The following is a 27,902-nucleotide window of genomic DNA, read 5'->3' as shown; positions in this document are numbered from 1 at the left end:
GTATTGTTTATTAAGACTCTGTGCTAAGCACTATACTAAATATTTTATATGAATTATCTGATTTACCTCAACCAATCTTAAAAAGCAGGTACTGTTTCTTTTTATCTCCATTTTACAAATATTTGAACTTGGATATGGTGGGATTAAGTAACTCACACGCCAGAAAGCAGTGGAACCACACAAACATTACCCAACTTCAGAGCCTGGATTTTGGAGAAACAATATAATATTGTTCCAAATGAGAAAATATCTATTTATCTAAAAGTAAAGCAAATCCCCCCAATAAAAGGATTCTGCTTCCTCAAGACTATGCATTTTAGAGGCACTTATCGTGAGCTCTTCATCTTCTTCTCTAGCCTCTGTTTTTTTGTTTTGTTTTTGATTAGAGGAGATAAAAGTGGACATTTTCTACTTTTACTCAAATTGACCTTTCTCCTCCCTGGATGGACTTCCCTGTCCACTCCCAGGCATTGAGCTCAGTTCCAGCTGAGGCCCCTGCTCTCCCAAGACACACTCCTAGCTTGCCAGCCTTCGCTAAGCTCTTTATTTCATAAAACTCTATCATTCAGTAATTCATTATTCTCTTATTCATTATCTCTTCTTGTTTCATATGTTAAATTTCACCCCTCAAATTAATTACAAGAGGTAATAACACAAAGTTGTTACAACTATGGAAGCTAGGACAGTATGTTGTCTTTGTTATTCTTCACAGAGATGATTTCCTAAAAGATATTTTGTAAATATTATGCAATTACTTGATTGTTTTAACACTAAGAATACTCTGTCTCTCATTCTCTCTTTCTCAAATAAATAAATAAAATATTTTTAAAAAACAGAATACTAAGGTGCTTTTATTCGTGGCACACCTTAGAATTTTATTGAAAAAGATTGTATAGCGTTAGCTGCATTATTATATGTAATATTTTTGAAGAGATATGTAGTGAATGCTACCAGAACATATAAAATCTAGCCCGCAAATGGGAAATTTAAGAGCCAGAGATTAAATTTGCCAACTATTTTATTTTGTTGTTTCAATAATGATATTATTAAGCTATCCTTTTTAAGAGCTCTTTTGCATTTTTGGTATTTACATTAAAACTTTGCCATTATTTTGAAATAAAATCTCATTGCTTATTACTGTTTCTTTCCTCTACTTCCCAGCTCTTTTATTTCCCATCCCTTGATTTTGATAACCTGGCCTTGTGTTATTCAGAAACATTCCTTTTAGCATGCGGGATATCTGAATTAGAGATTTCATCCAGCAAACAAAGTAGCATGTATTAAAAATGATAATGACACAGCGGGTTCCTTGGAACACTCTATTAAAAAGCCAGACAGCATTTCATCTTCAAAAGTGTAAGAGGCATATTGTGACCACTGAGTCTGAGACACCAGTTCATCCTTTTTATTGACATGATTAAGAATCTTGCTGTTAGTATTTGGATGTGTTTCATTTGAACCTGCCTGCACCTGTTCCCAGAGGGCAAACAATTGCCCAGGCTGTCACTGTGGTGACAAGTTGGCCCCATTTAAACTGCCAGCTAACAATGGCGTGGGCCCGCCTTGATGAATGCTCTGTGCTGAGCAGCCCATGAGTGATGAGTGCTAGGGACCGAGAGCCACGAAGAGAGCACCCTGGTTTAGGGATGACGTGTGAGACTTCCCATCGTTTAAAAAGAATGACAGCTTCCTTTTCTCTGCATTTGTGTTGGCAACCCCAGGCGCTAAGTCACTAGTTGAAAATACATTGTCATAGATGAATGTTCTAAGGTTGAGGGGAAAAGTGTCATGTCGCTGGGAATATACTTTTATACTTTCATGGACAGTTTGGATGATAAGGCTTATGAGTAAGAGGTAAAGAATCAATAGCTTCTTATGAGAACGATTTCAGAGAGAGAGAGAATCTCTTCCCAGAATTGCAAAGAATAGAAGAATTAAAGCAAATGCTTTTTCAAGTAAGAAAGATAATATTTCACTTGTGCTATTTTCCAGTCTGTTGAAGAAACAGGCCTTATAGACTTTTAAAATTCTACAGTCACAAAAAATATTCTATTTACTTGACTTATTCTCTTCAAGAATCTTACTCTTCATTTCCTGGCCTAACTATCGAAGAGAAGCATATGAGGGGAGCCTGCTTCTTCTGTGTTGAAATTATAGATGCTGTGAAACCACATTCTGTGGACTTCAGTGTAACTTGACTGCTCCTTGAACAGAGAGGACTAGGGGAAGACTGTAGATGGCCTTCTGGTCAGCGTCTATATGTGTGATTTTTTTTTTTTTGCATGATTAAACTTCAATTTTTCTGAATGGTAAGAATTCCTCAATCCATATTCACATTTTGATTATTGAAGTAGGAAGTCATGGCTTTCAGGTGAATATTTAAATGCAGCATCATCTTTTAGTCCACATAAAACACTTTCCTATGAGATATTTCTCTACAGGTTTGAATCTCCCTTATACACAAAAAGGCATTCCTGAGACACCCAGTGAAAGCTTAATCTTAGTGGATAAATGTAAAAGGACTTAGCACGGTGTGATACAGGATTTGATTATATTCTCAGTATTTTAAGTACTCATTTTAATGTTTAAAGTGCAATTAAAGGTAGATATGGAGGAACTTTTAAGCTTTTTCAGTTGTTTTCATCTCCTCCTGCTAGAGCTGCATTTACCTGTAGATATTTATTCTTACAAAGTAATGTGTATATTTGTCTCATTGATGAATTGAGTCATAAATTATCAGTGTGAGGACATATGCTCTCCCTTAAGACAAATAACTAGTTACTGTTTATAGCTGGAATTTAATGATTTCAACTTTTATTTTCATTAAGCATCCATTCATTCTGCAATATTTATGAGTACAGAGGCATTTGTCTAACTAGACATTATTGTACATGAAAATATTGACTAAACCATAGTATCTAATATAAAGTATAAACAGATTTTTATGAGCTCATGTGTATAATCAAGATAGAACTATTAATATGAGTAATAGTAGGAGGTATAAATTCATGTGTCATGGCCAATTTGAAGACAATAGGAGCAGCATCCACGCAGATTTTGCTGTGAACCCCTGGACTAAAGAATGGGAGAGAGAGAAGCAATTTGTATTAGTTTGGAAGAGTATTGGATCCACTGGGTTGGGATGCATGGTATGTTATTGGGCTGAAAGCTAGTTGTTTTTAACTGAATTTACATATTTGTACTGAGTTTGTGCACTTGAAGTGTCCATGGGACCTCAAGCTAGTGAACCCAAAACAAAGTAGTTAAAATCAGGACACTAATGGAGAAAATGGTGAATTTAAACTATAGTAAAACCATGCTCTATGCTAGGGGGTGAGGAAATGATTCAAAACTAAGGTCAGGACTTATAATTGGTTCAAAACAGACCATACGGCTACTGATTGCAGGACGAGTGTTAACAGCAGCTCCTGAGAGAGCTGTCCAAGGTCAGTGTAAGGAGCATAGACAAACACCTGAGTGAACATGGACAGTTGAGCTGTTGTGCTCGTGCGAAAGGAAGCAGTGTCTGGCTAGAGTGTGTAATCTCTGTGGAAGCAGGGTCCTGGCCTGCCTTTTTCTCTACTGTATCCTTAGAACCTAGCACGATCCCTGACATATAGGAGGTGCTCAATATGCATTTCATGAATGAATCTATGGAAGTGGGTAGAAAGGTGAAGAACAACTCAGAACCTCAGTTACGAGAGGGGGTAGCAGAGTTCATCCTGAATTTTCTGGGCTGGTGTTGACTGTGGATGTGTGAGCGGTTGAAACACACAGGTGTGTTTCAACTTGGCAAAGCAGGCAGTACAAACAGTGGAGGTTACTGATACATACATATATATAGTGGCCAAATGGAGAAGGACCACTAGGGATATAAAACGGAGGACAGGCTGAATTCCATGAGTTCTGATGTTTTGGAGAGAACGATTTTCCATTTGTCATCCTGGGGTGGTAACAGTGCAAAGTTAGTTAAGAGAAGCAATAGTAGGTCCGTGACAGTGGGTGTGGTACACTCTGAAGGCCTTTTGGCAAGTAGAGTGGTCTTAGTTTTACTACAGTGGGTCATTACAAAAAAAAAAAAAAAATGTTTTACAAACTTGCTACTTTATAGCTAATGGGCATTGGATATTATTTAACTTCTCTGGGCCTTAAGTTCTTTTTAAATTAAATTGAATTTATTTATTTATTTTAGAGAGAGAGCGAGTGAGTATGAGTGGGGAGGTGGTGCAGATGGAGAGAGAGAGGCAGAGAATCTCAGGTGGACTCTGTGATAAGTGAGGAGCCTGATGCAGGGCTCAATCTCACCAGCCTGAGATGATGACCTGAGCCGAAACCAAGAGCTGAACGCTTAACCAACTGAGCCACCCAGGTGCCCCCTTTACTTTTTAGATCTAGAAAAAGAAAATAGCTATTCCATGGGATTAAATGAGATATTTATAAAGTGCTTAACCTCCTTGTTTGGTACACAGTAGGTACATACATAATCATGATCAGGTCTGTATTTATTTTTCCTCAGCAAACAGTCACTGCAATTACTATTCTTCGTATAATGCACAGGGTGAAATCACAAGAAAGAAATGTATTAGACAATACTTAACGTGTAGGATTTCATAGAGGGGGAAGGACTGGAATTCATAAAGAAAACATTGTTTGATTTTGTGTCATGTAATTTCTGCAATGACTTACAGAGAGGATTAACCCCATTTTATAGTCAAGAAAACAGAGGCTTAGAGAGGTTAACTGGAAGAGCCAAAGTCAAAGCTAGTCAGCAGCTGAGTCATGATTGAAACACCTAGTTTCATCTTAGAGAAGAAATTATTATTTTCCCTCAGTCTCATGTTGTGTGAAATAATAGTGATGTAAAAGAAGGAAGAGTTATCAGTGACAGGAAGAGAGAGACGGTGAAGGGTTTGGAGCCTGATTGAATGTGCAGGGCGGAAAGTCAGAGGTGCCTTGTAGGGCATGGAATCATGGCGCCACACCAACAAGTGAACATCATGTCTTTACCATAAAGATCAAGAGCAGATGCTTTTAGCTTCAGTACCTGCAGGGAGCCATGCAGAGACAGATAGAATTGGGTGGGAGCCGGAGTTGCTTACTCACACGCCTTCAAGATAATTTTTTCCCTCCTAGTGCCAAAAAATATTAAGTATGTGCCCTCGCAGTTCTTTCATGTAAAAAGTTCTTTTAGACAAAAATTTTTATATAAAAACTTGCTTCATTTCTAAGACAATAAATAAAATTAGTGTTGAAAATCCCATTCCATGGCCCTGAAACATTTTGAGCTTTTATTTGTAGGCAAAGTCTTGCCCCAGTGTCTGCATGAAAATGAGAGAAAGAAATGAGAGTGAAGCTAAATTGCACAGCAAGGTTAGAGAGAAATTGGAAAACTGAAATGAGTTTATATGGGAGGTCAGGTACCCTTGCCTCTTGAAGGCCATTCATTCTCCTGATCTTTCTTCTCTAAGGGACTGACTCAAAATGAGCCAGAGTGTGATTCAGGCTTTTGAAATAAAACAACACAATTAATAGAAGCTACGAAAGAAAGGTAGGGGAATGCTCATTTTTCTTATTATGTGAACAACTCTCAGAGCCAAAAGTCAGAGTCATCATAGAAATATTAAAGATGGTAGATATGAATATTTTTGGGAGTGTAGAACAAGTATAATATTGCCTTCTAGCTAATTGTGCTATTAATGAGAGCCATGGATTGAACAAGTAGCAAATAGGAGTTGTTTTTCTTTAAAAAAAATGTGAAATGCTTAAGAGAGGGTGAGATCCTAGTCCCTAAATTTTCTGAAGTGGTACAAATAAGATAGAGAACAACTGTCCTTGATCTGCTGTGTTCCCTACTGAGAGACAGATTTTATAAAATGGAGATAAAGAATGAGTGGTTGAAGTATGCGTTCCTTTGAGAAACAGTGGTCATCTGGCGCCTGTCAAGGGAGTTGGGAGATAGGAACAAATGGAATTGTACTTAAGGGGTTCTGTTGCTTAAAGGCTTTTTAGAGTTTGTGTTTTACTGCTGTGTAGCATCTCTCAAATCTTTGTGGAAACTCTGATAAGTCTCTGTGTCTATACTTAAAATTCTAAGCCCTGTCATGGAGAGTCATTTGGGCTGGAGGGTGTGAAGGAAAAGGAGAAGAGGAAAGACAGGTATTTCTTCCCTTAAAGTCTGTATCAGCTGCTACAGTCGTCTGTGCAGCTGCCAAGCAGAAATAAAAGAAGCAGAGAAAAGAGTAAGGAGCACACACAGAAGAGAAAACAAGGAAGCTAGGCAGCGTTTAAGTGTAGGATATTTCATTTGAAAATATATTCTATAAAAAGCTATTGTAAACACAGCTCTGTTGATGAAAAACTCAAAAGCAGGTTTGTATTTATCTGGCCCCCAGCATATGCCGTGACTTTCAGGCTGTGCGTCTTCCTTCCAGAGATTCAGGGTGTATGTGGCTTTCTTGGAGATTTTTGAAAGTGCTTTTGGGTAGTAAGAACGGAACCATTTCTGGCTTTGGTTAATCGAGTCTGCGTATCTGTAGCATCCCATCAGCACACGGCCTCCCTCTCCTAGAAGTCCTCTTACTGATTCCATGTGCCCATCTCTGCCCAGCGCTGGCACCCTTTGCCTTCTTCAGAGGACAGCCCTGGGCTAAGGAGCTGCTTCACCTGCCTGCACCGAGAGCCTGGAAGAGCCAAGGAGTTTACCTTCCCCTGGCGGGGTGGGGGGCAGAGAGGTAGTGGTAGCCACATCTGACTGGAGCACTCGATCCTCAAGGGAGGAAAAATTCTAATATGATTTAGACCTCAGAGGTCCTTGTGGGATCAGGCTGAGGTTGAGATGTTGCTTGAAATAGCTCCCTTGATCGACTTCTTCCCTTCCCTGCCCTGCTTCCCCCACACCTGTAAAAGTTTCTCCTGGAGCATATCCCTAATACATCACTTGCACATGAATCCTGACCTCAGCATCTGCTTTGGGGGGACCCAAAATAAGACAACATGTCCTCCTACACACACACACACACACACACACACACACACACACACACACACACACACAAGCATCACCTCAGAATATCTTTAAAGTGTCTTGGTATTCATGCAAATGCATCAATCTTTCTAGTACACCTTGCTAGCTGGGTATGGGTGGTATTACAGTAGATAAAAATTTAAATTTTATGCACAGAGAATATTGTGGCTACTCAAGATGATAATGAATAAGCGCTCTTACTGAACAAGTAAGAATTATCCAGTTTCTTCTACGATAAAATAGATACAAAGGCTTTCTAATAAAGTGGCTTTCAAAAATAAATGAATAAATACAGTTGGTTTTCAGTTAAATGTGATTTCCTATGGAACACTTCTAGAGGGGCGGCTGGGTGGCTCAGCTGGTTAAGCGTTTGCCTTCAGCTCAGGTCATGATCTCAGGGGTGGGATCGAGCCCCGCTTAGTCGGGCTCCCTGCTCAGCGGGGAGTCTGCTTCTCCCTCTGCCTCTGTTCCTCCCCACCCCCCAGCTTATGCTCGCTCACTCTCTCTCTCTCCCCCTCTCTCAAATAAGTAAAAAATCTTTTTTTTTAAAGAAAACTAGAGACTCACAGATTACATTGGTTTTTCTTTATCTTGACAGTTATGTGCAATATATGTGAAATGGGCACTAAGTCTATTAACCTATATTAAAAATTTTTAGTATGATTATTACTCACCTGATTCCCACAATTAAACCAAGTGCTTTATGGAAAAACAATGATGTCATCATTTTTATTTTTTAGATATAAAGACTGTTTCATCATCTTCATCCAGAAGTCGCCCATGTTCTAGTTGCAGTGAAGATGAGTCTGCACCGGGAGATAGAGGGGCCCACGCTGAAAACAGCCCGAACAGAAGGGCCAGAAGTTCATCTTCTCAGGAGTCAAGTGAAAGTGATGAGCCAGGAAAATCCCACCTTCCAACTGAGGATTACTTAGAAGTTGAAATTGAAGACCAAGAATTCATAACAGCAGATATAGAGACCAAGCCTCTGCCCACAGAGGAACGCTTGGAGAATGTTCTTGAAGAAGAAATGGAGAAAGGAACCCAAGTGATTGCAGAGGGCTTATCTGAGAAGTCCAGGGAATGTGTTTCCACAGAAGAAAAAGAAAAGGATAAGAGTAGGTTTTGGGAAGGAAGCACTGCTAAGGTGAAGGACAAAAAGGCAGGTCCCCGTAGGGTGGAAAAAGATGGTAAGTATGGCCATTGAGTGGACCTGCCATTGTTCCCATGCATGGAAGCTGATTTGGGTCCTTACATTTCTGCCAAAGCTTGGGAAATGCGATTGTGATAATGCCAGAGGCATTCAATTTTTTTCTTATTTCTCTCTTCATCACATAATCATACATGTACTTTCAGCTTGCTGTTTTCCTTCTATTGCATTTTAAAAGTTACTTGATAAATCTGACATAGCTTGTTTCCTATTTTCTGTAAATTCCTTCTTGTGGTAATTCTATCTCAAGAATCAAAACACAGTATGTGTCTGAAGGCAACATATGTGTGGCTTTTTAGAGGTGATTTAATATTAGAAATACTATTTGTTTTTAGCTATATATTCACTTATATATACATACACACACACACACACACACACACACACACACACACACATACATACATAGCTAACATTGGTAGGTGCTTACTATGTGCCAGTTCTAAACATTTATATATATTAACTCATCTACTCCTTACAACAGCCCAGTATCCCCTGAGTTAGGTTCTCTTATCATCATGTCTTTTTTTCACAGGTGACAAAATTGTGGCTCAGAGAGGTTAAGTAAATTGTCAAGATTATATAGCTCCTAAGAAGCATTCCTAGGATATGAATTCAGGCAGAGTGGCTCTGGTTTTTAAAGATTTTTCTATTTTATCTGTGCAATAGGAATTTAAATTTAGATAAAAATATGACAGTTTCATAGAAAACTCCAAACTTTACTTTGAGTTCTTCTCTGAAACTGAGTGATTTCGATTTTCTGACCCAGTGGTCACTGGGTGAGTATGCAAGGCAGTTCATTTGATATGGGAAGAGTGAAGAATGTCCCACAATAATCAGGTCCCAGGACCTTAGACATGTGGAAGGTCTGATGCCTTTCTCAAATTTAGAGGGACAGGTAAAGGACCAAGTTGTGTCCTGTGGACAGCTATGCCTGCCAGATGTTTGGCTCTCACATGGCATCCTGTGCCCTGTCACTCCTCTTCCCCTGTTCTCGCTCATCTGTCTCCCCTGCCAATATGGTGGGCATTGTTCTTGATTCCGAGATAAGATCTGTTTTCACATTTTAATATTACTAAAATCATCTGTTTTAAAGCTTATGATTACTTGTAATGTCTCTAAAAATTTTTTTTAGGACCTAAAGAGCTGTTATTAAACCACTGGGGCCTACATCTAGGAATTGAGGTTGTTGAATAGTTATCTTTCAATTCAATCATTATTCACCTTCTACTATGTGCAGGGCACCATGGCCAATAAGAAATGTGTAAGAGAGGGTGCCACCCATCACATGTTAAGAGGAAGGTGTGGCACCAATAATTGGACAAAGGTCAGTAGTCATTCATAAAACCAGAGAAGGTACCAATGCTAAGGAGTTTCAAAAGAAGGGGAAAGTCCCATTTGGTTAAGTACACCTTGAACGTTTTTGTGAAGGATTTTTTTGAGGAAGGTTTTAAAGGTTAGATATGATTTTTAAGATCGAATGAAAGAAGATAAAAGCATTCCAGTTAGTGGGGTGTAGCAAATTCAGATAACTCTAGAATATACAGTTTGACAAACTTCGACCCACAGGCCCCATCTGGCCTACCACCTTTTTTTCTTCTTTTGCATGGCCTGTGAGCTAAGAATGTTTTGAAATTTTTTTGTTTGTTTTTTAAAATTTTTCAGTGGTTTGAAAAAAATCAAAAGAATAATATGTGGTGACATGAAAAAATTAAATTCAAATTTCAGTGTCAGAAAATAAAGTTTCACTGGAATAGAGCTATGCTCATTTGCTTACACATTATTAACAGCTGCTCTTGCATTGCAAGGGCAGAGACTGCCTGACAGCTCACAAAGCCTTAAGAATTCACTATGTGGCCCTTACTAGAAAAAGTTTGCCAACTTCTGCCCTGGGATTGAATACCTCTGAGGTTTTCAAAGGGGTTTTTCCATATGTGAGTTAAGATTTTTGTAAAAGTATATTTGAAACCCTTTTACAAAGTAATTCAAGTCTTTGATCGTGGATTTCATTGTTCAGTTCTAGAACATATCCTGTACAATCTAGGAAATTTGTACAATTTGGCAAGCTGCTGCCCAAAAAAGGTAGAGATGTTAAAGTTCAGTAGTAACAGTGACATTATTTCTTTTACTTCCTCTTCAGAAAACTAGATTGTTTACCTGGACTTGTGTATACAGACATCTTTTTGTAAAGTAAGATGCATGTAGCGTAGGCTGTATTTAGGTGATGGATGGAATAGCAGAAACATTGGGCTAGAAGTCATGCCACTTGGAAGAAAGTGAGGTGGTGTTTTTTTCTGGATGTGTGAAATGAAAAGTGTGTAGGTTTATCATTTTTCTTACATATTATGGGAAGTCTGTGTTCTTGACTTGATAACATCTATAATTCTAAAGCATTTTGTTATCTTTTTATTAAGGCAGGTTCAACTTCAACACTAGATGGCAAGGTTTGTGACTTTTTATCTTTCTTAAGCTTTAATAAATGTCGCAGGCCTCTTTGTCAGTGTTTATTTTTCATTAACAGCTTACGACATAACATGAAATAATAGTCAGAATGTAGAGAAAAGTAGATTTGAAAAAAATTACCCATAGATGTAGCACACACACAAAAAATCACCTTCAACATTTGGTCAGGTTTTTTTATTTCTAAACTTAGGGTTTACAAAGTTATGTTGTCATATTTTTTATAAAATATTGTGTCCTGCTTTTTTTTCTTATTGTTATAACATAAGCATTTTTATGTTATTATGTAATCTTAATAAATATGTTCAATGTCTGTATGTTATCCCATTCTGTGGTTTTCTTATAACCATTCCCCTATTATGGATATTTATATTTTTCCCTATTTTCACTATTATTAATAGTACTCTAATATCTTATTACCTAAGGTAATTTAAAATCTATAATTATTTTCTTAGGCTAGGTTCCTAAGAGTGTAATTTCTGGATCACATATTAAGGCTTTTGATAAAATTTTTTCCTTATAAAGGATTGGTTGAAAAGTTTAAACAATACAGAACAGAGAGAATGAAAAGAAAGCTAGTCTTCCTTGCCCCGCCTCTACTCTTTCCCATGCAACATAGTCATAACTGCAGAGAATATTTTTTAGGCCTGATTCCAGAAAAATTTCTCTCCATACACATATATAAATGTATTCATATATTACATATATGCGTATATCTTTATAGACAGATGGAAACATACATTTTGTTTTACCACTTGCCTTTTTTTCACTTATTACTGTATCTTCAATACCTTTTCATATTAGCACACATAACTGTACTTTATTCTTAATCACTGTACATAGTATTCTACTGTATTGCCTTAGTATTTTATCACTGCAAATTTTCTTAAAAATATGTTGCCTTCTGTGCAAGGACTGATAGATTTGTTCTATGACTCATCTTCCACGAAAGAACAAAATTTCTGGGTTATGGAGGCCCAGAGGCAGAGGGAATAAAGTACAGTGGAAAATAAAACATTAATAGATTAAAAAAAACATGTAAAATGTTCAGAAAGATGTAGAAGGATTAATGCTATCAAAACCCATGGATGCATAGATTATAACTCTTGAGTGCTGATGTTTTAAGTATATTCAAGGAAATGATACAATAAATTTGTAAATATTTTTTACAAAAAAATAACAGATGAAGAGAGGTCATAAATAGTCTCAAAGTCCCTTATATGAATAAATATTTCTAAGAAAATTTCAGATAAAATAAACCAGGTCTTGACTTGCCTGATGCCAAGCAAAGAGGTTATGGCTAGTTCCTCTTTCTTGATGGAGTCTTCTGTTAGATGGCTCAGGGAGAGAGGGATGGAACCAAAGTTAATGCTTGAAGAGAAGGTCATGTAGGTGATCATGCTGCATTCGATCAGAAGGCATGGTAAAGAGTGAAATGTGTATTATTTTATTTAGATCTCTGAGTAGAACCTTAGGTCAAAATGGGGGCCAAGATAATGTGTAGAAGATTCTCTCTCATATTAGTTTGGTGCTGAATATGAACTGTGATTATGTTAGGAATAGGTCTGTGGGCTATAAAATCACACTCAGGTAGTGATGTTTTATAGTGTCCAAATGAAAACAACTTAATCTGAATTGTTTTCACTTAAGATCATAGCAGTGGATAAAGTAGTAAAGTTCTACATTCAATACCTTTGTGCCTTTCAGATAACATAAAATGATATTTTTCCTTCTATTTTATGTGTCTCACTTAACTGGGCTTTGTCCAGTCCACCAACAAATCAGGCGAATTGATACAAAAGATGTGTTATACACAGTGAAGTGGATAAAATAAAAGATTATAATTGCTAGCTACAATGGGACAGGGTCCTTGGCAGGTAATTCAGTATGATAGGGCATAGTGTTATTATAATGTGTTTATTTTTCTCTGTTATCTTCAGTTTAAGCTGTCTTAATGCACTATGACATGATCTTTGCTTTATGTTCTAATAGTAGAACAATTTAGGTAGATTAATTTGTGAAGTTAGTATAATTTATACATTACAAATAAAATGTTAAGAACAGAATGTTGTATACTGTGAAATGTATATGGAAGCAGGCATTTTATTCTTTTATATGTGAATGAGAAGAGGTCATAGTGCTTGGCCAGGTAATCTAAGCCTAAGTAATGTAATGGCTAGAGTCATATGCAGTCTGATCATCACGCAGCCAAGTTGGGTGGTCCTGATGAGAGAACATGACAATCACGTGTTGTGAGTTGTGGTCTAAGTGCAAGTTCTGGATGAATTGTGAAAGCATAGTTATTTGTTCCAATAGATTTCCTCTGCCAGTAAATAGTTTTTTGGTTATCTGCTTTATGCCACACTGTTCTTAGTGTGAGCATCATGACGTCCCTTTCCATACTGGAGTTTATGTTCTAGTGCGAGAGATGCCTGACAAGTGAAAAATAAACAAGTACTGGGGTATTCTGGCCTAAGTGTAGAAGAAAAATCAGGGTTAGAGGACAGAGCAATGGGTTGAGGAAGGGCTGTTATTTCAGGGATGGCCTTTCTGATGAAGGGACATTTGAGCAGAGACCTGAATGAAGTGCAGGGGAGAGCCACTTTGCCCCCTGCAGGAAGCGCGCAGGAAGCAGAGGGAAGAGCAAATGCGGGGACTCTAAACCGGGAGCTGAGTGGAAGAAGAGGCAGAGGGAGAAACTCGTATGCCATGGGGAGGATTTGATTCTGAGATGGGAAGCCACTGGAAAGGTTTGAGCATACAAATGACGTGATCTGAAAGTTGCAGAAAGATGATTCTATACCATTCTATACTGTGTGGAGGATAGACGTTAGCTCTCCACAGCTGTCGTCTCTGAACAGCTGTGGGCTTGGGTTTGTAATTAATCCTGGGTTTGTGTGGGCTGTGCTTCGATTCCGGGGGGGGGGGGGGGGGCCGGGGGGAGGGAAGCAGGAGCATCTTTACCACATAGGTAGATGGTGTTAGTCATGAAGTTTGTCATGGTGACATGCTGGGAAGGTAATTGATTGGCTACACAGAGAACGATCGAATCACACACGTGGTATTCGAGGGCACCAGGAACTTGGGATAAACTTGGATAGGTCTTTACTCTGCCTTTATAGCCTTCTTCTTAAAATTCCGATGAAAAGTTCTTGGCAAAACTTTCCTCTGATAGTGAATTGCTCAGGGTTATTAGTGTGTTTTGAGATGGGATCAGTTTGTTTTGTTTCAAAACAAGCAGAGAAAAGGGGATGAATTTAGAAAGCTTTCCTACTAACATTGAAAAAGGTATCCTTGTCACCAGTTTTCAATTATAAAATTATCAAATATAGAAAGAATTGATGGAAATTGTAACATTGTTGGCAAAGCACAGGGACATACGGCCTTCCATCATTACAGGTGAAATTGTTTGTTGATACCTCCTTTTTTTTGAAGAATATATAAAAAACATATCAAAAGCTTCTAAAAATATGCTCTTTGAGCAAGTCCAATTCCAGGAATTTGCCCAAAGGGAATAGTCAGAAAAAAATACAAAAATGATTATAAGTCATATTTAAAATAGCTTTATAATCACACACACACACACGCACACACACACACACACACACAAATGGAAATAACTCAGTATTCAAATCAGGCAATTGGTTAATCAAATTTTAGTAAAAACTTATTAGAACATTCTATGTAGTTACTGAAGAATCTTGTTTTATTTAATGATATATGGAAATAGTCACAATATATTGCTAAATGAATAAAATGGGGTACAAAATGCTATCTATACTAAGAGTAGAGTAAAAAAGATACATAGAGATTCACCCAAATGTTAACTAGTAGTTCTGAGTGGTAAAACTAGGATAATTTTTGTTTTTTTCTTTGTACTTTATAATCTTTTAAAGCTTTCAGTAAGAATATGTACTATTTCCCTATTTGGGGAAAGTACTGTATATATTATTTTAAAATATGTTTGTTTTCATAATAAAAAAACTAACATCAGATAATAATATTTTGGTATTTAAAAAACATCTTAAAATGTCCTATATCATTTGAGTGGATAAAGCGCTTTTCTAAGAATTCTAAGAATTCTCTCCATTTTGCTTTGAAGGCTGTGAGAATGGACAGTTACCTTTGCTTTTAATGGTCATCTTTATAGAAAGGGAAGGAGAGGAGCCTCGGGGGGGTGAAGGGCTAAGTAGTTAAGGACACAAAGTGATGTATCACAGTTCTGGCGCCGGGCTCAGCGGACATAGTCCTCCTTTCCTCTAGGTGGAAACCCTCAAGGTTAGACCCTAGCCAAGTTCTTGCTTTTAAGTTTCAGTTTCAGAACATCTAAGGAAGAAAAATGACCAAGTGAGGCCTTTTCTGGTCTCACACCTAATTAAGTCCTTGATGCTCAGGCCAGGGTCCCATTCTTGCTGAATCTGTAGCAAGCAATACCTAACTGTATATCTACTTCCAAAAGCCTTCTCATCTACTTCCAAAGCCTAACCCTCCAGGGGCAAGCCAGCAGACGTGGCCAGGTGGTGAGGACAGTCCTGAGACAGAGGGACTACATGCTTCACTGTCCATTCTGAGTGAGTTGTAATTTCCAAATTATGCTAGTACTGTTTGGCTTCTTAGAGTAGTCTGTTTCAATAGCTGCTAATTGCTTATTTTAATTTATTATTATTGTAAACCATATTTCTTTAAAAATTTATTGGGGTATAATTGATGTATATTACATTTTCTTAGGTGTATAACATAATGATTTGATATTTATATGATAAACCATATTTATTTATAGTCTGTGGCTACCTGGAAACAAAATCCAGATGTCTCATAGGCTCTGATGAAACAAAACTTCAAGTCATTGCTGTGAAATCAGACTTGGTCCCATTCCCCTGTCCTCCCATCTTTGGGATTTCGATTGCTCAGTCAGCCAAGCAGATTTATATACAAGGATCTAAAATACTGCTTATTTATTAAACTCACTAGTTATATACTGTTAACATTATTACAGTGGGCAAGATATTTAATTTTTATGTACTATGTTTATAAAGTTCCTAAAATAAAGGTTTACTTGATAACAAACCCAACTATAATCTGTCATGAGCTGATGTCATCTCTAAACTATATTATTGTAAAAATCGTTTTTACTTGTTTATCGGATAAATGAGGAAAATTGATGTTCAAAAAAATTTTTTAATAGAATACATTTGAACCATTTTATGTACCTCTTTTCATTTCCATGTTTGTTCTCAAGATTAATAAAGTTAAGTCATTCCATTTTTTTCCCCAAAGACACATGAGGCAGACATTTCACTATTTGCTTCCAAACACAGATGAATCAGTGAGTAACTAATTACCCCTTAGCAATTCACCTTAAAGTGAGCAAGAGACCACATTCTAGTTCTGTTTTTTTCCAAGTACAGTCTTTGGATCAACTGAATCAGAATACATTAAAGGAAAGAGAGAAAAAAAAAGAAGGGAAAGAAGGGAGGGAGGGAGGAAAGGGAGATATGTTCTTATCTGGGAGGGCAGACCTAGGTCTAGTGTTATTCCAGTGAGCTTTAATTAACTAGAAGGTGGCATAATGGTAGGGTGTCAGGGATTTAGGTACATGGATCATGACATGATAGGTAAGGGATGTAGACAGGGACATATCAGAAATAATAGACAAATTTAATTGATATTACAGTGTTGCCTAGAATCATACCAGATTGGGTGATAATACTTAAAATAGACATGCTCATCATCATCACGGCTATTATTTATTAAATGCTTAGGCACCTGCTAATAAGTGAAAGATAATCATGTACTACATATATTACTTTAATCCTTCCAATAACCACTGAGTAGGTATCCTTTTTTGACAGATGGGTAACTGAGGTCTAGGCTTAGGTCAAAGAACTTAACGAAGGTAACACGGTTAGTATGGAGTACAGGACTTGAACTTAGGTCTTTGTGTTTCTGAAGTTCCGTGGCTGGTTATCAGCTGCAGAGAACAGGAATTTCTACAACAGCTTTTACTGTCAAATATATAAGAATCATGCACTAGGTTTTTTTGCTCTATCCACGTGGAGTATTGGGGTCAAATCATTAAAATCTACTAATGGATGAAATGCTCATAATATAGTCAGCGCTGGTGGTCTTAGCAATTTCAAAGAGCAGTGATGACTGGTGTTATAAAAGCCATAACGTGTTTCTAGAAAGGAAAAGGCAACTAAACCTCGTTTTCCATCATTTCATTGCATGTGCATTTGGCTAATCTGTCACTGCTTCTGGCTGTTGTCTTTTTAAAGTATTTCTTTGCATGGATTTCTTCGTGATCTGCCATTGTGTTTTCTCTTTTGAAATCACAGCTTGGAAACAATCTCCATAAATTTTTAAAAAAACAAGGTCACATTTTAATGTGAATACTTTAAAATTAACCCCACTTGCTGAAAGGATGTGAAATAGCTCAGCAGTGTTCCCATGACCTGTTTTTATGCCTTTTGATATTTCCTATGATCTCCAATCAGTTGGACAGACTGTTGCTGAGGCTGTGGAACCTGGTAGCCACCGGCACTATGGCACCGAGTCTGGTGTTAGCAGCACGGACGAGGAGAAGCACTCGAGGAAGCTGGAGATTGACACGGGTGCAGGTAAGGGCACATCATTACCTGAGAAAGACCTTTAGAAATCCTCTGCGAAAGACAGCCCCGTTTTTCATCTTTCATCCCCCCACTCTTGTTTCCTCCTTCTTCCACCTTTATTTTCTTTCACCTAATGAATTTGATGGCAGGAGGTGGCTGAGAGGCCTTAAGGGGAGCTTTAAAGTTGACATCGGATGTGAATGTTATTATTATTTTTTGAATATATTAGTGCCTAGATTGGAGGGAAAAAAGGACTTTCGAGTATAAAAGATATATTGGTAGGGATTTTCAGATCAGTCTTATTTTGTAGTCGGCCTCCCAGTTAGGTGAGTAGGTAGGAAGATTTGCCTAACTGACCCACTGGAGACAGGGAGGGCCCAAGACACATTTCACAATGGTTTATTTGAACTTCTTATTTTTTTAAATTAGGGAAGAATTCATTGCTATCAGCATATGACCTGGCTCTTGGTGATGAGTATTCCAGCTGCAAGATTGCCAATTAGAGTGATTCAACAGACCATGACTCATGTCCGTCGGGTCAAACACCCTGTGTCCTTGAAATCGGGTTTACCCATATTTAGTAGAGGACTTTTTAAAACTGCCCTGATTTGAATATATGTATGTATATATGGGGGGGAAGAGTTATTCATTTTATTCATCATATGGTTACATTACCCCCACCTCTGATTTTTAACGGCAGTCATTAAGCACTGTGAAGTATTTGAGATTTTACCCAATTTTCAAGCAAACAACTTTGCCAGCTACAGTTTCATGGTGTGAGCAGAAGACACAAATTCCTGGGTCAGAGAAAAAGGACTTTATTACAACAAATAGCCAGAATATTTGCACTCACGCTGGTTCCCTGAGCTCCAGTTCCCTCTGGGGAATGTGGAGAGGGCCAGGTGGCACATGAACCTGAATAGATGAGTTAAAGGAGAAGGACCCTGACTGCTTAGGGAATCCAAATCTTTGTATGGTGAGCCTTCCACCAGAGGAGTTCTGGTATACCTCCCAAACATTCTGCAATGCAGGCACAGTAGCTGTTATTGATCAAATCTGATTCGAGCAAGAAAATGTAATTTATCATAAGCAGTGAAAGGGAAGGATGGAAGGAAGACTGGGTAGGGCCTTCTGTGTGCCAGAAACTGTGCGAAGCATTTTATGGTTCACTATCACAAGGATTCTGTGAGTCAAGCATTTCTGCTCCCATTTTATGGATGAAAGAATGAAGGCTTAGAAAAGCGTTGTTTCCCAAGTTCATACAGATAGTAAGTGGCAGAGCTGGCGTTCTCATCCAGCTCTGTCTGACCCCTAAGTACACACTCATTGCACGATATTAAATTGCCTGTTTGTGAATATGGCTTGCTCTCTTATATTCTTTTTTTCCCCCGAAAGCCCAGGAGGTTATTATCAAAAACCATGTCATGTTTTCACACTCATACTTCTTAGAAGGATTTCAATTGCCCTTTCTCCCTTACTTCAGAAATGTCATGTCTGACGCCCCTATGGTGCGCATGTTCATATAATAGCTCAGCTGGACGCCATTAGCCCTTTCTCTCCTAGAATTTAGGTATAGCATATTATTATATGGTGGCTGGGCAGTTTTATTCCCCTGTTTTCCTTAATGTTCTTTAATTAATCCATACATTTAAAGACCAGGTTAGCAAAACAGAGGACTTTATTTAAGCGTTTTTCATAACTGACTTTTAATATACTTTCATGCAGGAATTTGAATAGCAATAGATACACTATTAAAGAGACTTGACACACATTGTTTTAATTTTATTTTTAATCCAATAATAATCCATAATGAGATACAATGGATGGATGGAATAAAATTATTTCAGGTGAATTGGCTACATGTTCTCTGAATGAACATTTGGCTCCATATTTCCCTCTGGCAGCTTGTAGGTGCAATTTAGTAAATAACTGCTGTGATGTGCTGAGGGCCACCTATGAAAGTCAACACCAACCCTACTGATGGACCTGAAATTTGTTACTTCTTTGAAAGAAGTCACCAAAAGTTACCTTCCAAATATATTTTTTGAGGGAAATGTAATATCGGCTATAACTGCCTTACTTCAAAATGGTTTATTGTGATAGCTGGCAAAAGGCCAAGAGAATGCAACAAAGGGCAGCTGTGTTTTGTGTTAGGAGAGGAAATGGAGTGATCAACAGTCCTGGATGGGGTATCAGAACAGGGAAGAAGTGGTGAATAGGATCAGGGCTTTAGGTTTCTGATAGATCCTTGGTAATGACGTGGGGTGTGTGGGTTAAAGATTTATTTATTTATTTATTTATTTTGAGAGAGAGAGAATGAGAGATAGAGAGCACGAGAGGGAAGAGGGTCAGAGGGAGAAGCAGACTCCCTGCCAAGCAGGGAGCCCGATGCAGGACTCGATCCTGGGACTCCAGGATCATGATCTGAGCCGAAGGCAGTCGCTTAACCAACTGAGCCACCCAGGAGCCCAGGTGTGGGGGTTAGATGGCTGGCCAAAAAGACAAGCAATAAAAAATACGAGGAAAACACATTTGCCTACTTTATAAGTTTACATAATTTGGAGGTTGGCACACTGGTATGATAACTTCTAGCATCTAGTCTAGTGTCTCTCTCTTTTTTTTTTTAAGATTTTATTTATTTATTTGACAGAGAGAGACACCGCTAGAGAGGGGGAATGGGAGAGGGAGAAGCAGGCTTCCCGCCAAGCAGGGAGCCCCATGTGGGGCTCGATCCCAGGACCCTGGGACCATGACCTGAGCCGAAGGCAGACACTTAATGACTGAGCCACCCAGGCGCCCCTAGTCTAGTGTCTTCTATAAGTGAGAAAGATTAGATTGATAGCAAAATTATTAAGATGACTGTTTTAGAAGTTCCTATCTCCCTAAGTATTATCTGCATTTGGAAAATGTAAATGGTTTTGGTATTTGGCATGACATCCTTTTATTTTTGCATGGATCATTTCAACAGAAATGCATGTTATTTGTTAAATAACAAGAAATGCATTTGAAGCCTTTAAGAAACATATTGAACCTAGATTTATTGAAGTATGATGGCTAGTACAGCCAGATTTGCCAGGGAATTATGAATGAGAACTTATGAAATACTGCAAGAAGGTTATTTATGTTGAAATTTGTCCCAGACTACAAAGTCCTGTCTTGTTCTCTGATCCTGTTTTGCCAAAGGCAAAACAGTTTCTGAACATAGACAGGAGGTATCCTGACCTATAGTACAAATTGGTGTCTTTAGTAAAGAGCCTTACTTTGAGCTACAAAGTTATTTGATGACTAAATCTAGATATAGTAGCTTTAAAATGTGGGAGTAATATATGGGATAATAATCAGCTCACACAGTATTGTGATTGTGTTGCCGAATACCCACAAGAGTATAAGAAACACAGGCTGACGACATGCATATTATGATGCTCTAGGGCATAATGATTTCTAAGAAGATGAAATACTGTTTTTTATTACATGATTTTTCTGCAAGTCCTAAATTTCAAATGAAAGTAGGCAGTGTGTGTGTATGTGAGAGATTGAGAGAGAGAGAAGGCGGGGGAAAATTAAGATAAGGAGATTTTGTTTGTTTTCAACATTTGTGATGTTCACTTTTCCTTTAATATCAATGTGTCCATTAAATAGATAGCACTTCTTTTCATCACGAAGAGCCATTATTAAATCATGGTGCATGTTATAGTTGATGGCATCAGAGGATCGAGGAAATGTTTTATATATAATATCAATAGCTTCTTGATATTATATATATCTCATATGTGGTTATATAGAATATCTCCTCCCTGGGCGCTTTGATTAAAGTAACCGTGTTTTCTAACCTCATTTTATAGCACCACACAGGAATTTCGAGGAACGAGCAACACTCAGCTCAGACGCGGAATCCAAGCAAGGTGCATCTGAAGCGTACACACTGGAGAAGAAAGAAGCAGTGGAGGGTGATGGACTTCCCCAGCACAGGGATGCTGACACAACCAAAGAGAAAGGGGGTGCAGCCCAGTGGGGAAAAGCAGGGGTTAATGATGTTCCCTTGGGGCAGGGGAAGTCAACAGCCCCAGCTTTAATAGGACAATTTACTGAGGAAAGAGAGATCCCTCGGGGCATAGCAAGTGGGGCAGAGGCAGAAGCAGAAGGGGATCCAAGGCTGGATAAAGAGGAGTTAAGCCCCAGGGGAAAAGAAGCCACCAGAGCCTCTGGAGGTCTGAAAGAAGACGAGGCTCCTGAAGAGGCGGCCTTGCTGCCCACAGTGCTGGAGACTGAGAAGGCGGCTGCCGAGGAGGAGCGGGGCTCCCAGAAGGCAGTGCTTGCACGTGAGGCAGCAGCTCCAGACTCAGAGCGTATTCAGGAGGCCGCAGCCATGAGGGAGGCAGTGACACTAGAGGAGAGAGAGGCTGAGAGAGGTGAGGCCGTGAGTGCTGCAGGGTCTGAAAAGCCCGAGGTGAACAGTGAAGAGCAAGCATCTACAGACCTAGAGGACCTGGGAGCCGCGGGAGATGCTGCCTCTGAGAGAGAAGCTGGTTCAGAAGAGGCAGTGCTTGGGGGAGAGGAACCGGCCGAAGACAGGAAGGCAGCTTTGGGACCGCGGACACCCTTGAGCTCCTCAACTTGGGAGAAGGCTGAGGCAGCCCCGACGGGGCTTTCGGAGGACAGCCTGGAAGAGCTTTGTAGGGAAGATGCTGACAGGGGGGAGGTTGGGACTGAGGCAGAATCTAATAAAGAAGATGACAAGAAAGAAATGCTACCCGAGGAATTAGGTGTAGCAAGAGAGAGGACGAAAGCGGAGAGGCCAGAATCACCTCTGGAGGAAACTGAATCTGAGAGGGGAGAGGTGACCAGGGCAAATGCACGGCCGGGTGAAGACATTTTAGAAGAAGAGCACAAGTTTAAAGGGGAAGAGCAGGAAACCGCGAAGGAAGTGAGATCTGAGGAAGAGACACAAGTCTCCCAAAATGAAATGGAGTGTGATGCCGAGGGCGAAGCAGCCATGGGGCCCTTGGAGTTGACGGACGACGCAGGGCCGCAAGGAGGAGATTCACTGAGAGAGAGGTGGGGGGCCATGTTTGAAGCGGCACCTGGGTATGAAGAGTCACTGGAAAACACAACTGCTCTGAAGAAACAGGAAGGAGGGGAAAGCCTGAGGGAAGCCTGGGACCCAGAGCACAAAGGCAGAGCCGCGCCGCTCCCCAGGGAGAACGGGGCTCCCTCGGGGCCGGACCAGGGGCCGGGCCCTGAGGGGGAGGGTGTGTCAGGAGCTCCTGAAACGGAGCTAGCAGGAAAGGGGCAGGCCCCGGAGGCAAAGATCGCAGCCCCAGGTGGGGCCCAGGAGCGCGCGGCCAAAGATCAAGATGGCCTCGCTGGACTGGAAGGAGGGGATGAGGAAGGGCCTCTGCAAAGGCAGCAAGGAGCGGAGGTCACAGCGATGACCCAAGAAGATGTTTCCGAGGAAGGTTCCGTGATGGCAGAGAAGCTGAGTGAAGAAGCTGGGGATGAGGAGGCAGATAAAGAGTGCGCTCCGGGGCCAGGAGTGACGAGGAACGGGGACACGGAGGGGGACGGGAGCTTGCAAGGAGGCGCGGTGGTGGCCGAGGGAGATCTCCACCAAGGAGAAGAAGCGGCAGGAACGGCCGCAGAGAAGAGGGAGGTGTTGGCAGATTTGCAGACAGCTGAGGGGAAAACAGGGGCAAAGAAAGCCTCCTCCCTGTCAGATGTTGCTGGCAAGGACACTTGGCACAAAGTGGAGGAGGTACTAGGGAAACCGGCAGCTGCCGAGAAGGTGGTGGCAGGGGAAAGAGCGCCGAGCAGGGAGGAGGAGCCGGCGGTGGAGGAGGTGACGGGGACGTGGGCACCAGAGGCTGACGTGGGGGCTCCACGAGAACCTTCAGGCCCGGGAGGGCAGGCCCCGCAGCTAGGGCAGGGTCCAGAGGGCGGGGGAACTGAAACCGCGCAGCGGGCAGAGGCGGTGGGAGAGGAGCCCGGCCCGGGGAGCGGAGACGAAGCACGGGAGTTGGGTGCGGGCGGAGAATTCAGCCCAGGAGTGTCCCGAGGGAGAAAGTCGGAGCCTAGGGGAGAGAGTCTGCAGGGCGTGCAAACGCTCCCTGTAAAACCTGATGACACGGAAAGCCAAGAGAGGCAAGCGCTTACAGTGCAAAGAGAAAAAGAGCAGGTGCAAAGAGAAAAAGAGCAGGTGCAAACGCAGATGTCTCCTTGAACAACACGAAGGCCTAAGGGACTTTGGGGCAGAAGGTGAGTTTAAGCCCGCTCTGTTCGCAGTATTAAACAGAGTCCCCAGCTGAGGTTCCCTCCCCTTTGGTCAGGCTCAAACCTTCATCAGTCCCTGCATACAGCTGCCCCCAGCGGCGCCAATTCTCAATTCTATGCAGCTTGGCGGCAAGCCCCTGAGGACAGGAGCTGGGGAAGACCGCGGTGGGGCCAGCGCACACACACGGACCCACTTCTACACCTTTTGCACCCCTAAGTCATGTTCTCTGCTCTGCAAGCACAGCTCTCTGAAGAGGTGAAATCCATGTCTCCTTTCCAGGGCCCCGGAGATGAAATGGAGAGAATGGGACACAGGGACATACCACAGACAAAAAGAATCAAACTCTATTCCCAAATTCATTTCCCGTTTAGCGTTTAAAAGGATGGCTGTGATTATTTACCTTTAAATGGGCTCTGTGCCTTCATTTCTGCAGTTTTTGTGAAGTTTAATATATACACAGCATAAATTATAAAACATGAAAAATGCATACACATTATAAAAATATATGTAAAATAGTGCAGGTTGTAACTAAAGGCCAAATTATTTTTAGCATTTCCTGTATTCCTGCTATTTCCCTGATGCCCTCATATTCCTAGCGCCCAGTTTCTACTATCCTGAGTGATTTTATGCACAGTTCTATCCTTTTTTATTATTTTTCAGGATATTTGAGAGATGTCTTCTGGAAGATTTAAAGACTGGAGAAAGATTAACCCAAGCATCTCACTTAGAACTTTGGATTCTTACCTTTTTTTTTAAATCCTCGTGCTTGTCTGAGCTGGTTCCCTGTCTAGCAGTGCTGGTCAGGTGCACAGTGAGCACCTTGAAAGTAACTGGATCCATCTGTAGGACCCTCTTTAGGGGCAGCGGTTCCTAATGGAGGACTGTGAGGCTGTTAGGTACTCAACATAGCTAACGTATCTCTATTCAAATCCAACTGATAGTTTTCCAAATGTTTGACTTTTACCAAAGATCACCCAAAAGGCTCGGTCTTCACATCTGGGGTTAGTTTAAATTCCTTTTTTTATTTATAATCAAATATTAGTTCCGGTTTCACACATTAGAGTTTTACTTAAAGTCTGTGGCTTGGGGCTTTAATGACTTAGTTTGTGAAAATGAGCTCTGAAGGTCCTTCCGTGTACACTCAATACTAAAGATTGCACCAGCCCTGTAAATCCTTCCAGAAAGGGATTCTATGGCATGTAGATTCACTTACACTTAGAAATATTTATTCATCCTATTTATGCCAGAAGAGTACAGTGGCAATCTTATTTCAAAATGCCCTTTGCTTTTTTTTTTTTTTTTGTATGTGTTTCTGTCATTTTGCTTTCTAAGGTAGACTTAAATGCTTGTCGCATTTTGTCCCTGGGGCCTTATTTATAGGTCCATTCAAATGTAAATCAAAGTAGTAAATAATTTAGCTGACTGAAATGAGTAACAATAATGATAGCAGGTAAACATTGCACATCAGCACATACATCAACATTCTAGACTCCGGATTCTTTGGTTGATGTCATTTGATGGAAAAGAAACTTGGATTAAATTAGTGTGCTGCTCACCTGCCCAAGTTCTGTTACTTCAAACCTGTGAACTAACCTTGCAGGGCATTGTAAATCAACAGTCAAGATCACTTTCTAAATTACCCATTGATATTACTAGAAATAGCTGTGCATCAGTGTGCCTACTGGGGATTTTGATTTCCTTGAAGATGTCTTTGTTCCTATACCAGTACTCTAAAGGGCACATATGTTTGGCCATCTTTTCTCCCATGAGGAGGTGAAACAAAATTTCCTAAAGCAGCGATTCTCCAGCTGGACTACACATTAGACTTGCGTGGAGCACTTTCATGAATGATTCAACCCCTGGCCCCCTGGCCCACAGAGATTTGGGTTTAATTAGTTTTAGATGGGTCTAGACATCAGGTGTTTTGGTTTTTGGGGTTTTTGTGTGTTTTTTTAAATTCGGTTGATTCCACTGTGTAGCTAAAATTGAGGACTGCTGCCCTAAATCATCATATAATCTATGCTGACTGCCCTACACTCTAGGCCCCTAGGGACCAGGCATATTATCTTTATAGGTATGTTGCATTTTAATAAAGGAGTCCTTGAACGATCAAAGATATAATGGACGTGTGGTTCTCAAAATGTGGTCCCTTGATGAGGATATCAGCATCCCCTGGAACTGCTCCAAAAATCCTCATTCCCGCCCTCACCTCACACCTATTAAATTGGAAACTCTGTGGCTGGGGCCTCCCAGTGGGTGTTTTAATAAGCCCTCCAGGTAATTGTGATGTACTCTAAAGTATGGAACTGCTATCATGGACTCTGGATTGTACTGAGGATTAGTCTCAGTTGGAAAACGGATTGCAGAAGCATTGTGAACTTTCTCTCTTTGTCTCTTTTTCTGTCTCTATTTTTCTCCTTTTCTCTAGGAAAGGGTACTCACTCTAAAAGTGATGGATTCATCTTTAAGCTTATTTTTATTATGACTGTAATGATGTGTTTATGACATCTTCCAGCCCCCCTCCACAAGGATGAGCACCTCTCACAGCACACCACAGATCGCCATTGTCTATCTTAGGTTTTATGAGTGGGTTTCATCTATAGTATATCTAATTTCATTTATTACTGAGCTGCATTACTGTGGAGCCCGACAGTATTTGTTTCCTGATCTCAACCTCAATGCTACAGAGCACTTTGAATACATAGCACCTTATGAGAAAGATTGTAAACTTGTTAATTCTATTGAAGAATGAGTTTTGTACAATGTGCTAAATGGAAATTGCATTGAATTATTTTTATATTTAACACATTCCGTCAAAACATTCTGTAACATAATCCTACAATCTGCATGTGGGTTTAAGTGTGAAATTCAGTGTTGGGATATTTTGATTAAATGACTTTCTTTCTCTGCAAATACTGTGTTGATAAAACTATTTGCATGTTCAACTGAACTGATATCCCCCCCAGTTTCATTATTAAAAGCATAAAGAAGCTATATGTTTACAAAGAAGACATGTGAATGATTCTTTATAAATAAGACTAGACTTTGAAAAATCTTCTTTGTCCTTTCCTTATGAATTTAAACTCTATAAAGCAGAGAAAGTTTGTTTCATTGGGTTGTTTATATTGACTGTCTGCAAACATGTCTGCATTCTTACGTGTCTTTCCCATACATGAGATAATGTCAGAGAGGAAAATTATCACCATTTCATGAATAAGTAAATGAAAGCTCAGTAAGGTTAAGTGGCTTGTCGAAAATCATGGGTCAGTCTCAGGTCTTCTGACCCTGAACTCTGATGTTCTTCATCTCACACACTATCTTCTAGGAAGAGGTATAGTAAATACATAGCAAGATACTATATGTGCACTTCTACATGTTTTTGTTTACTTGTGGAAGGAAGGAAAAGACTTACAAAGAAAGTAAGGAAGGGTGAGTTTGAGGGTGACTTTGAGAGAATTCCAGCTGTATTTCCTTGTTCTCTTGCACCTCTTACAGCTGGACACAGTGGCAGAAAACTTCTTTTAAAAGATGCATTTGGGAGCGCCGGTGGCTCAGTCAGTTAAGCATCTGCCTTCGACTCAGGTCATGATTCCAGGGTCCTAGGATCAAGTCCTGCATCGGGCTCCTTGCTCGGTGGGGAACCTGCTTCTCCCTTTCCCTCTGCTGCTCCCCCTGCTTGTGCTCACTCTCTTTCTCTCTCTCTCTCTCTCTGTCAAATAAATAAAATCTTAAAAAAAATGCATTTGGGTGGCTTAGAAGAGTCAATAACAAATCTCATTAATATATGCTATATCAGCAAGGAGGGAGTTATATTTCCAGCCAAAGAATATGGTAAGTTATTTAAATAATTCAAGAGAAAACTAGACAACCAAAGTAAAGGTAGACAGAATTAGGCTGTATAAAATTTATTTATTTATGAGAGAGAGAAAGAGAGAGAGCACGAGCAGGGGGAGGGGGAGAAGCAGACTCTCTGCTGAGCAGGGAGCCTGATGCAGGACTCGATTCCAGGTCCCTGGGATCATGACCTGAGTGGAAGATAGATGCTTAACCCACTGAACCACCCAGCTGCCCCTGTAAAATTTTTTTAAAGACTTTATTTATTTATTTGACAGAGAGGGAATACAAGCAGGGGGAGTGCAAGAGGGAGAAGCAGGCTTCCCGCTGACCAGGGAGCCCGATGCGGGACTCGATCCCAGGACCCTGGAATCATGACCTGAGCCGAAGGCAGACACTTAACGACTGAGCCACCCCGGTGCCCTGTAAAAGTTTTTTAAGTTAAGCTTTTTCTGTGGTTTTATAAATTCTTGTGTTATAAATTTAAAGTTGAGT

At 40.1% G+C, this 27,902-nt stretch overlaps 1 protein-coding gene across 2 annotated transcripts in view; it reads left to right on the top strand.

Annotated features, from left to right (window-relative positions):
- The window catches only part of ERICH3 (glutamate rich 3), a 106,324-nt gene extending 79,679 nt beyond the window's left edge, over positions 1 to 26,645 (top strand). The window contains exons 12-15 of one of the 2 annotated variants that reach the window (XM_027625713.2): positions 7,765 to 8,214; positions 17,192 to 17,314; positions 21,148 to 23,557; positions 24,234 to 26,645. In XM_027625713.2, coding sequence (XP_027481514.2) covers positions 7,765 to 8,214; positions 17,192 to 17,314; positions 21,148 to 23,522 — 2,948 coding nt within the window. In that variant the 3' untranslated portion in view covers positions 23,523 to 23,557; positions 24,234 to 26,645. The remainder of the gene's footprint in view (positions 1 to 7,764; positions 8,215 to 17,191; positions 17,315 to 21,147; positions 23,558 to 24,233) is intronic. The other variant, XM_027625721.2, reaches the window with a different exon arrangement.
- Positions 26,646 to 27,902: the final 1,257 nt, after the last annotated feature.

Source organism: Zalophus californianus, chromosome 4, assembly GCF_009762305.2.
Source record: "Zalophus californianus isolate mZalCal1 chromosome 4, mZalCal1.pri.v2, whole genome shotgun sequence".
Classification (NCBI taxonomy): Eukaryota; Metazoa; Chordata; class Mammalia; order Carnivora; family Otariidae; genus Zalophus; species Zalophus californianus.
This window is presented reverse-complemented; position numbering and strand designations above follow the sequence as displayed.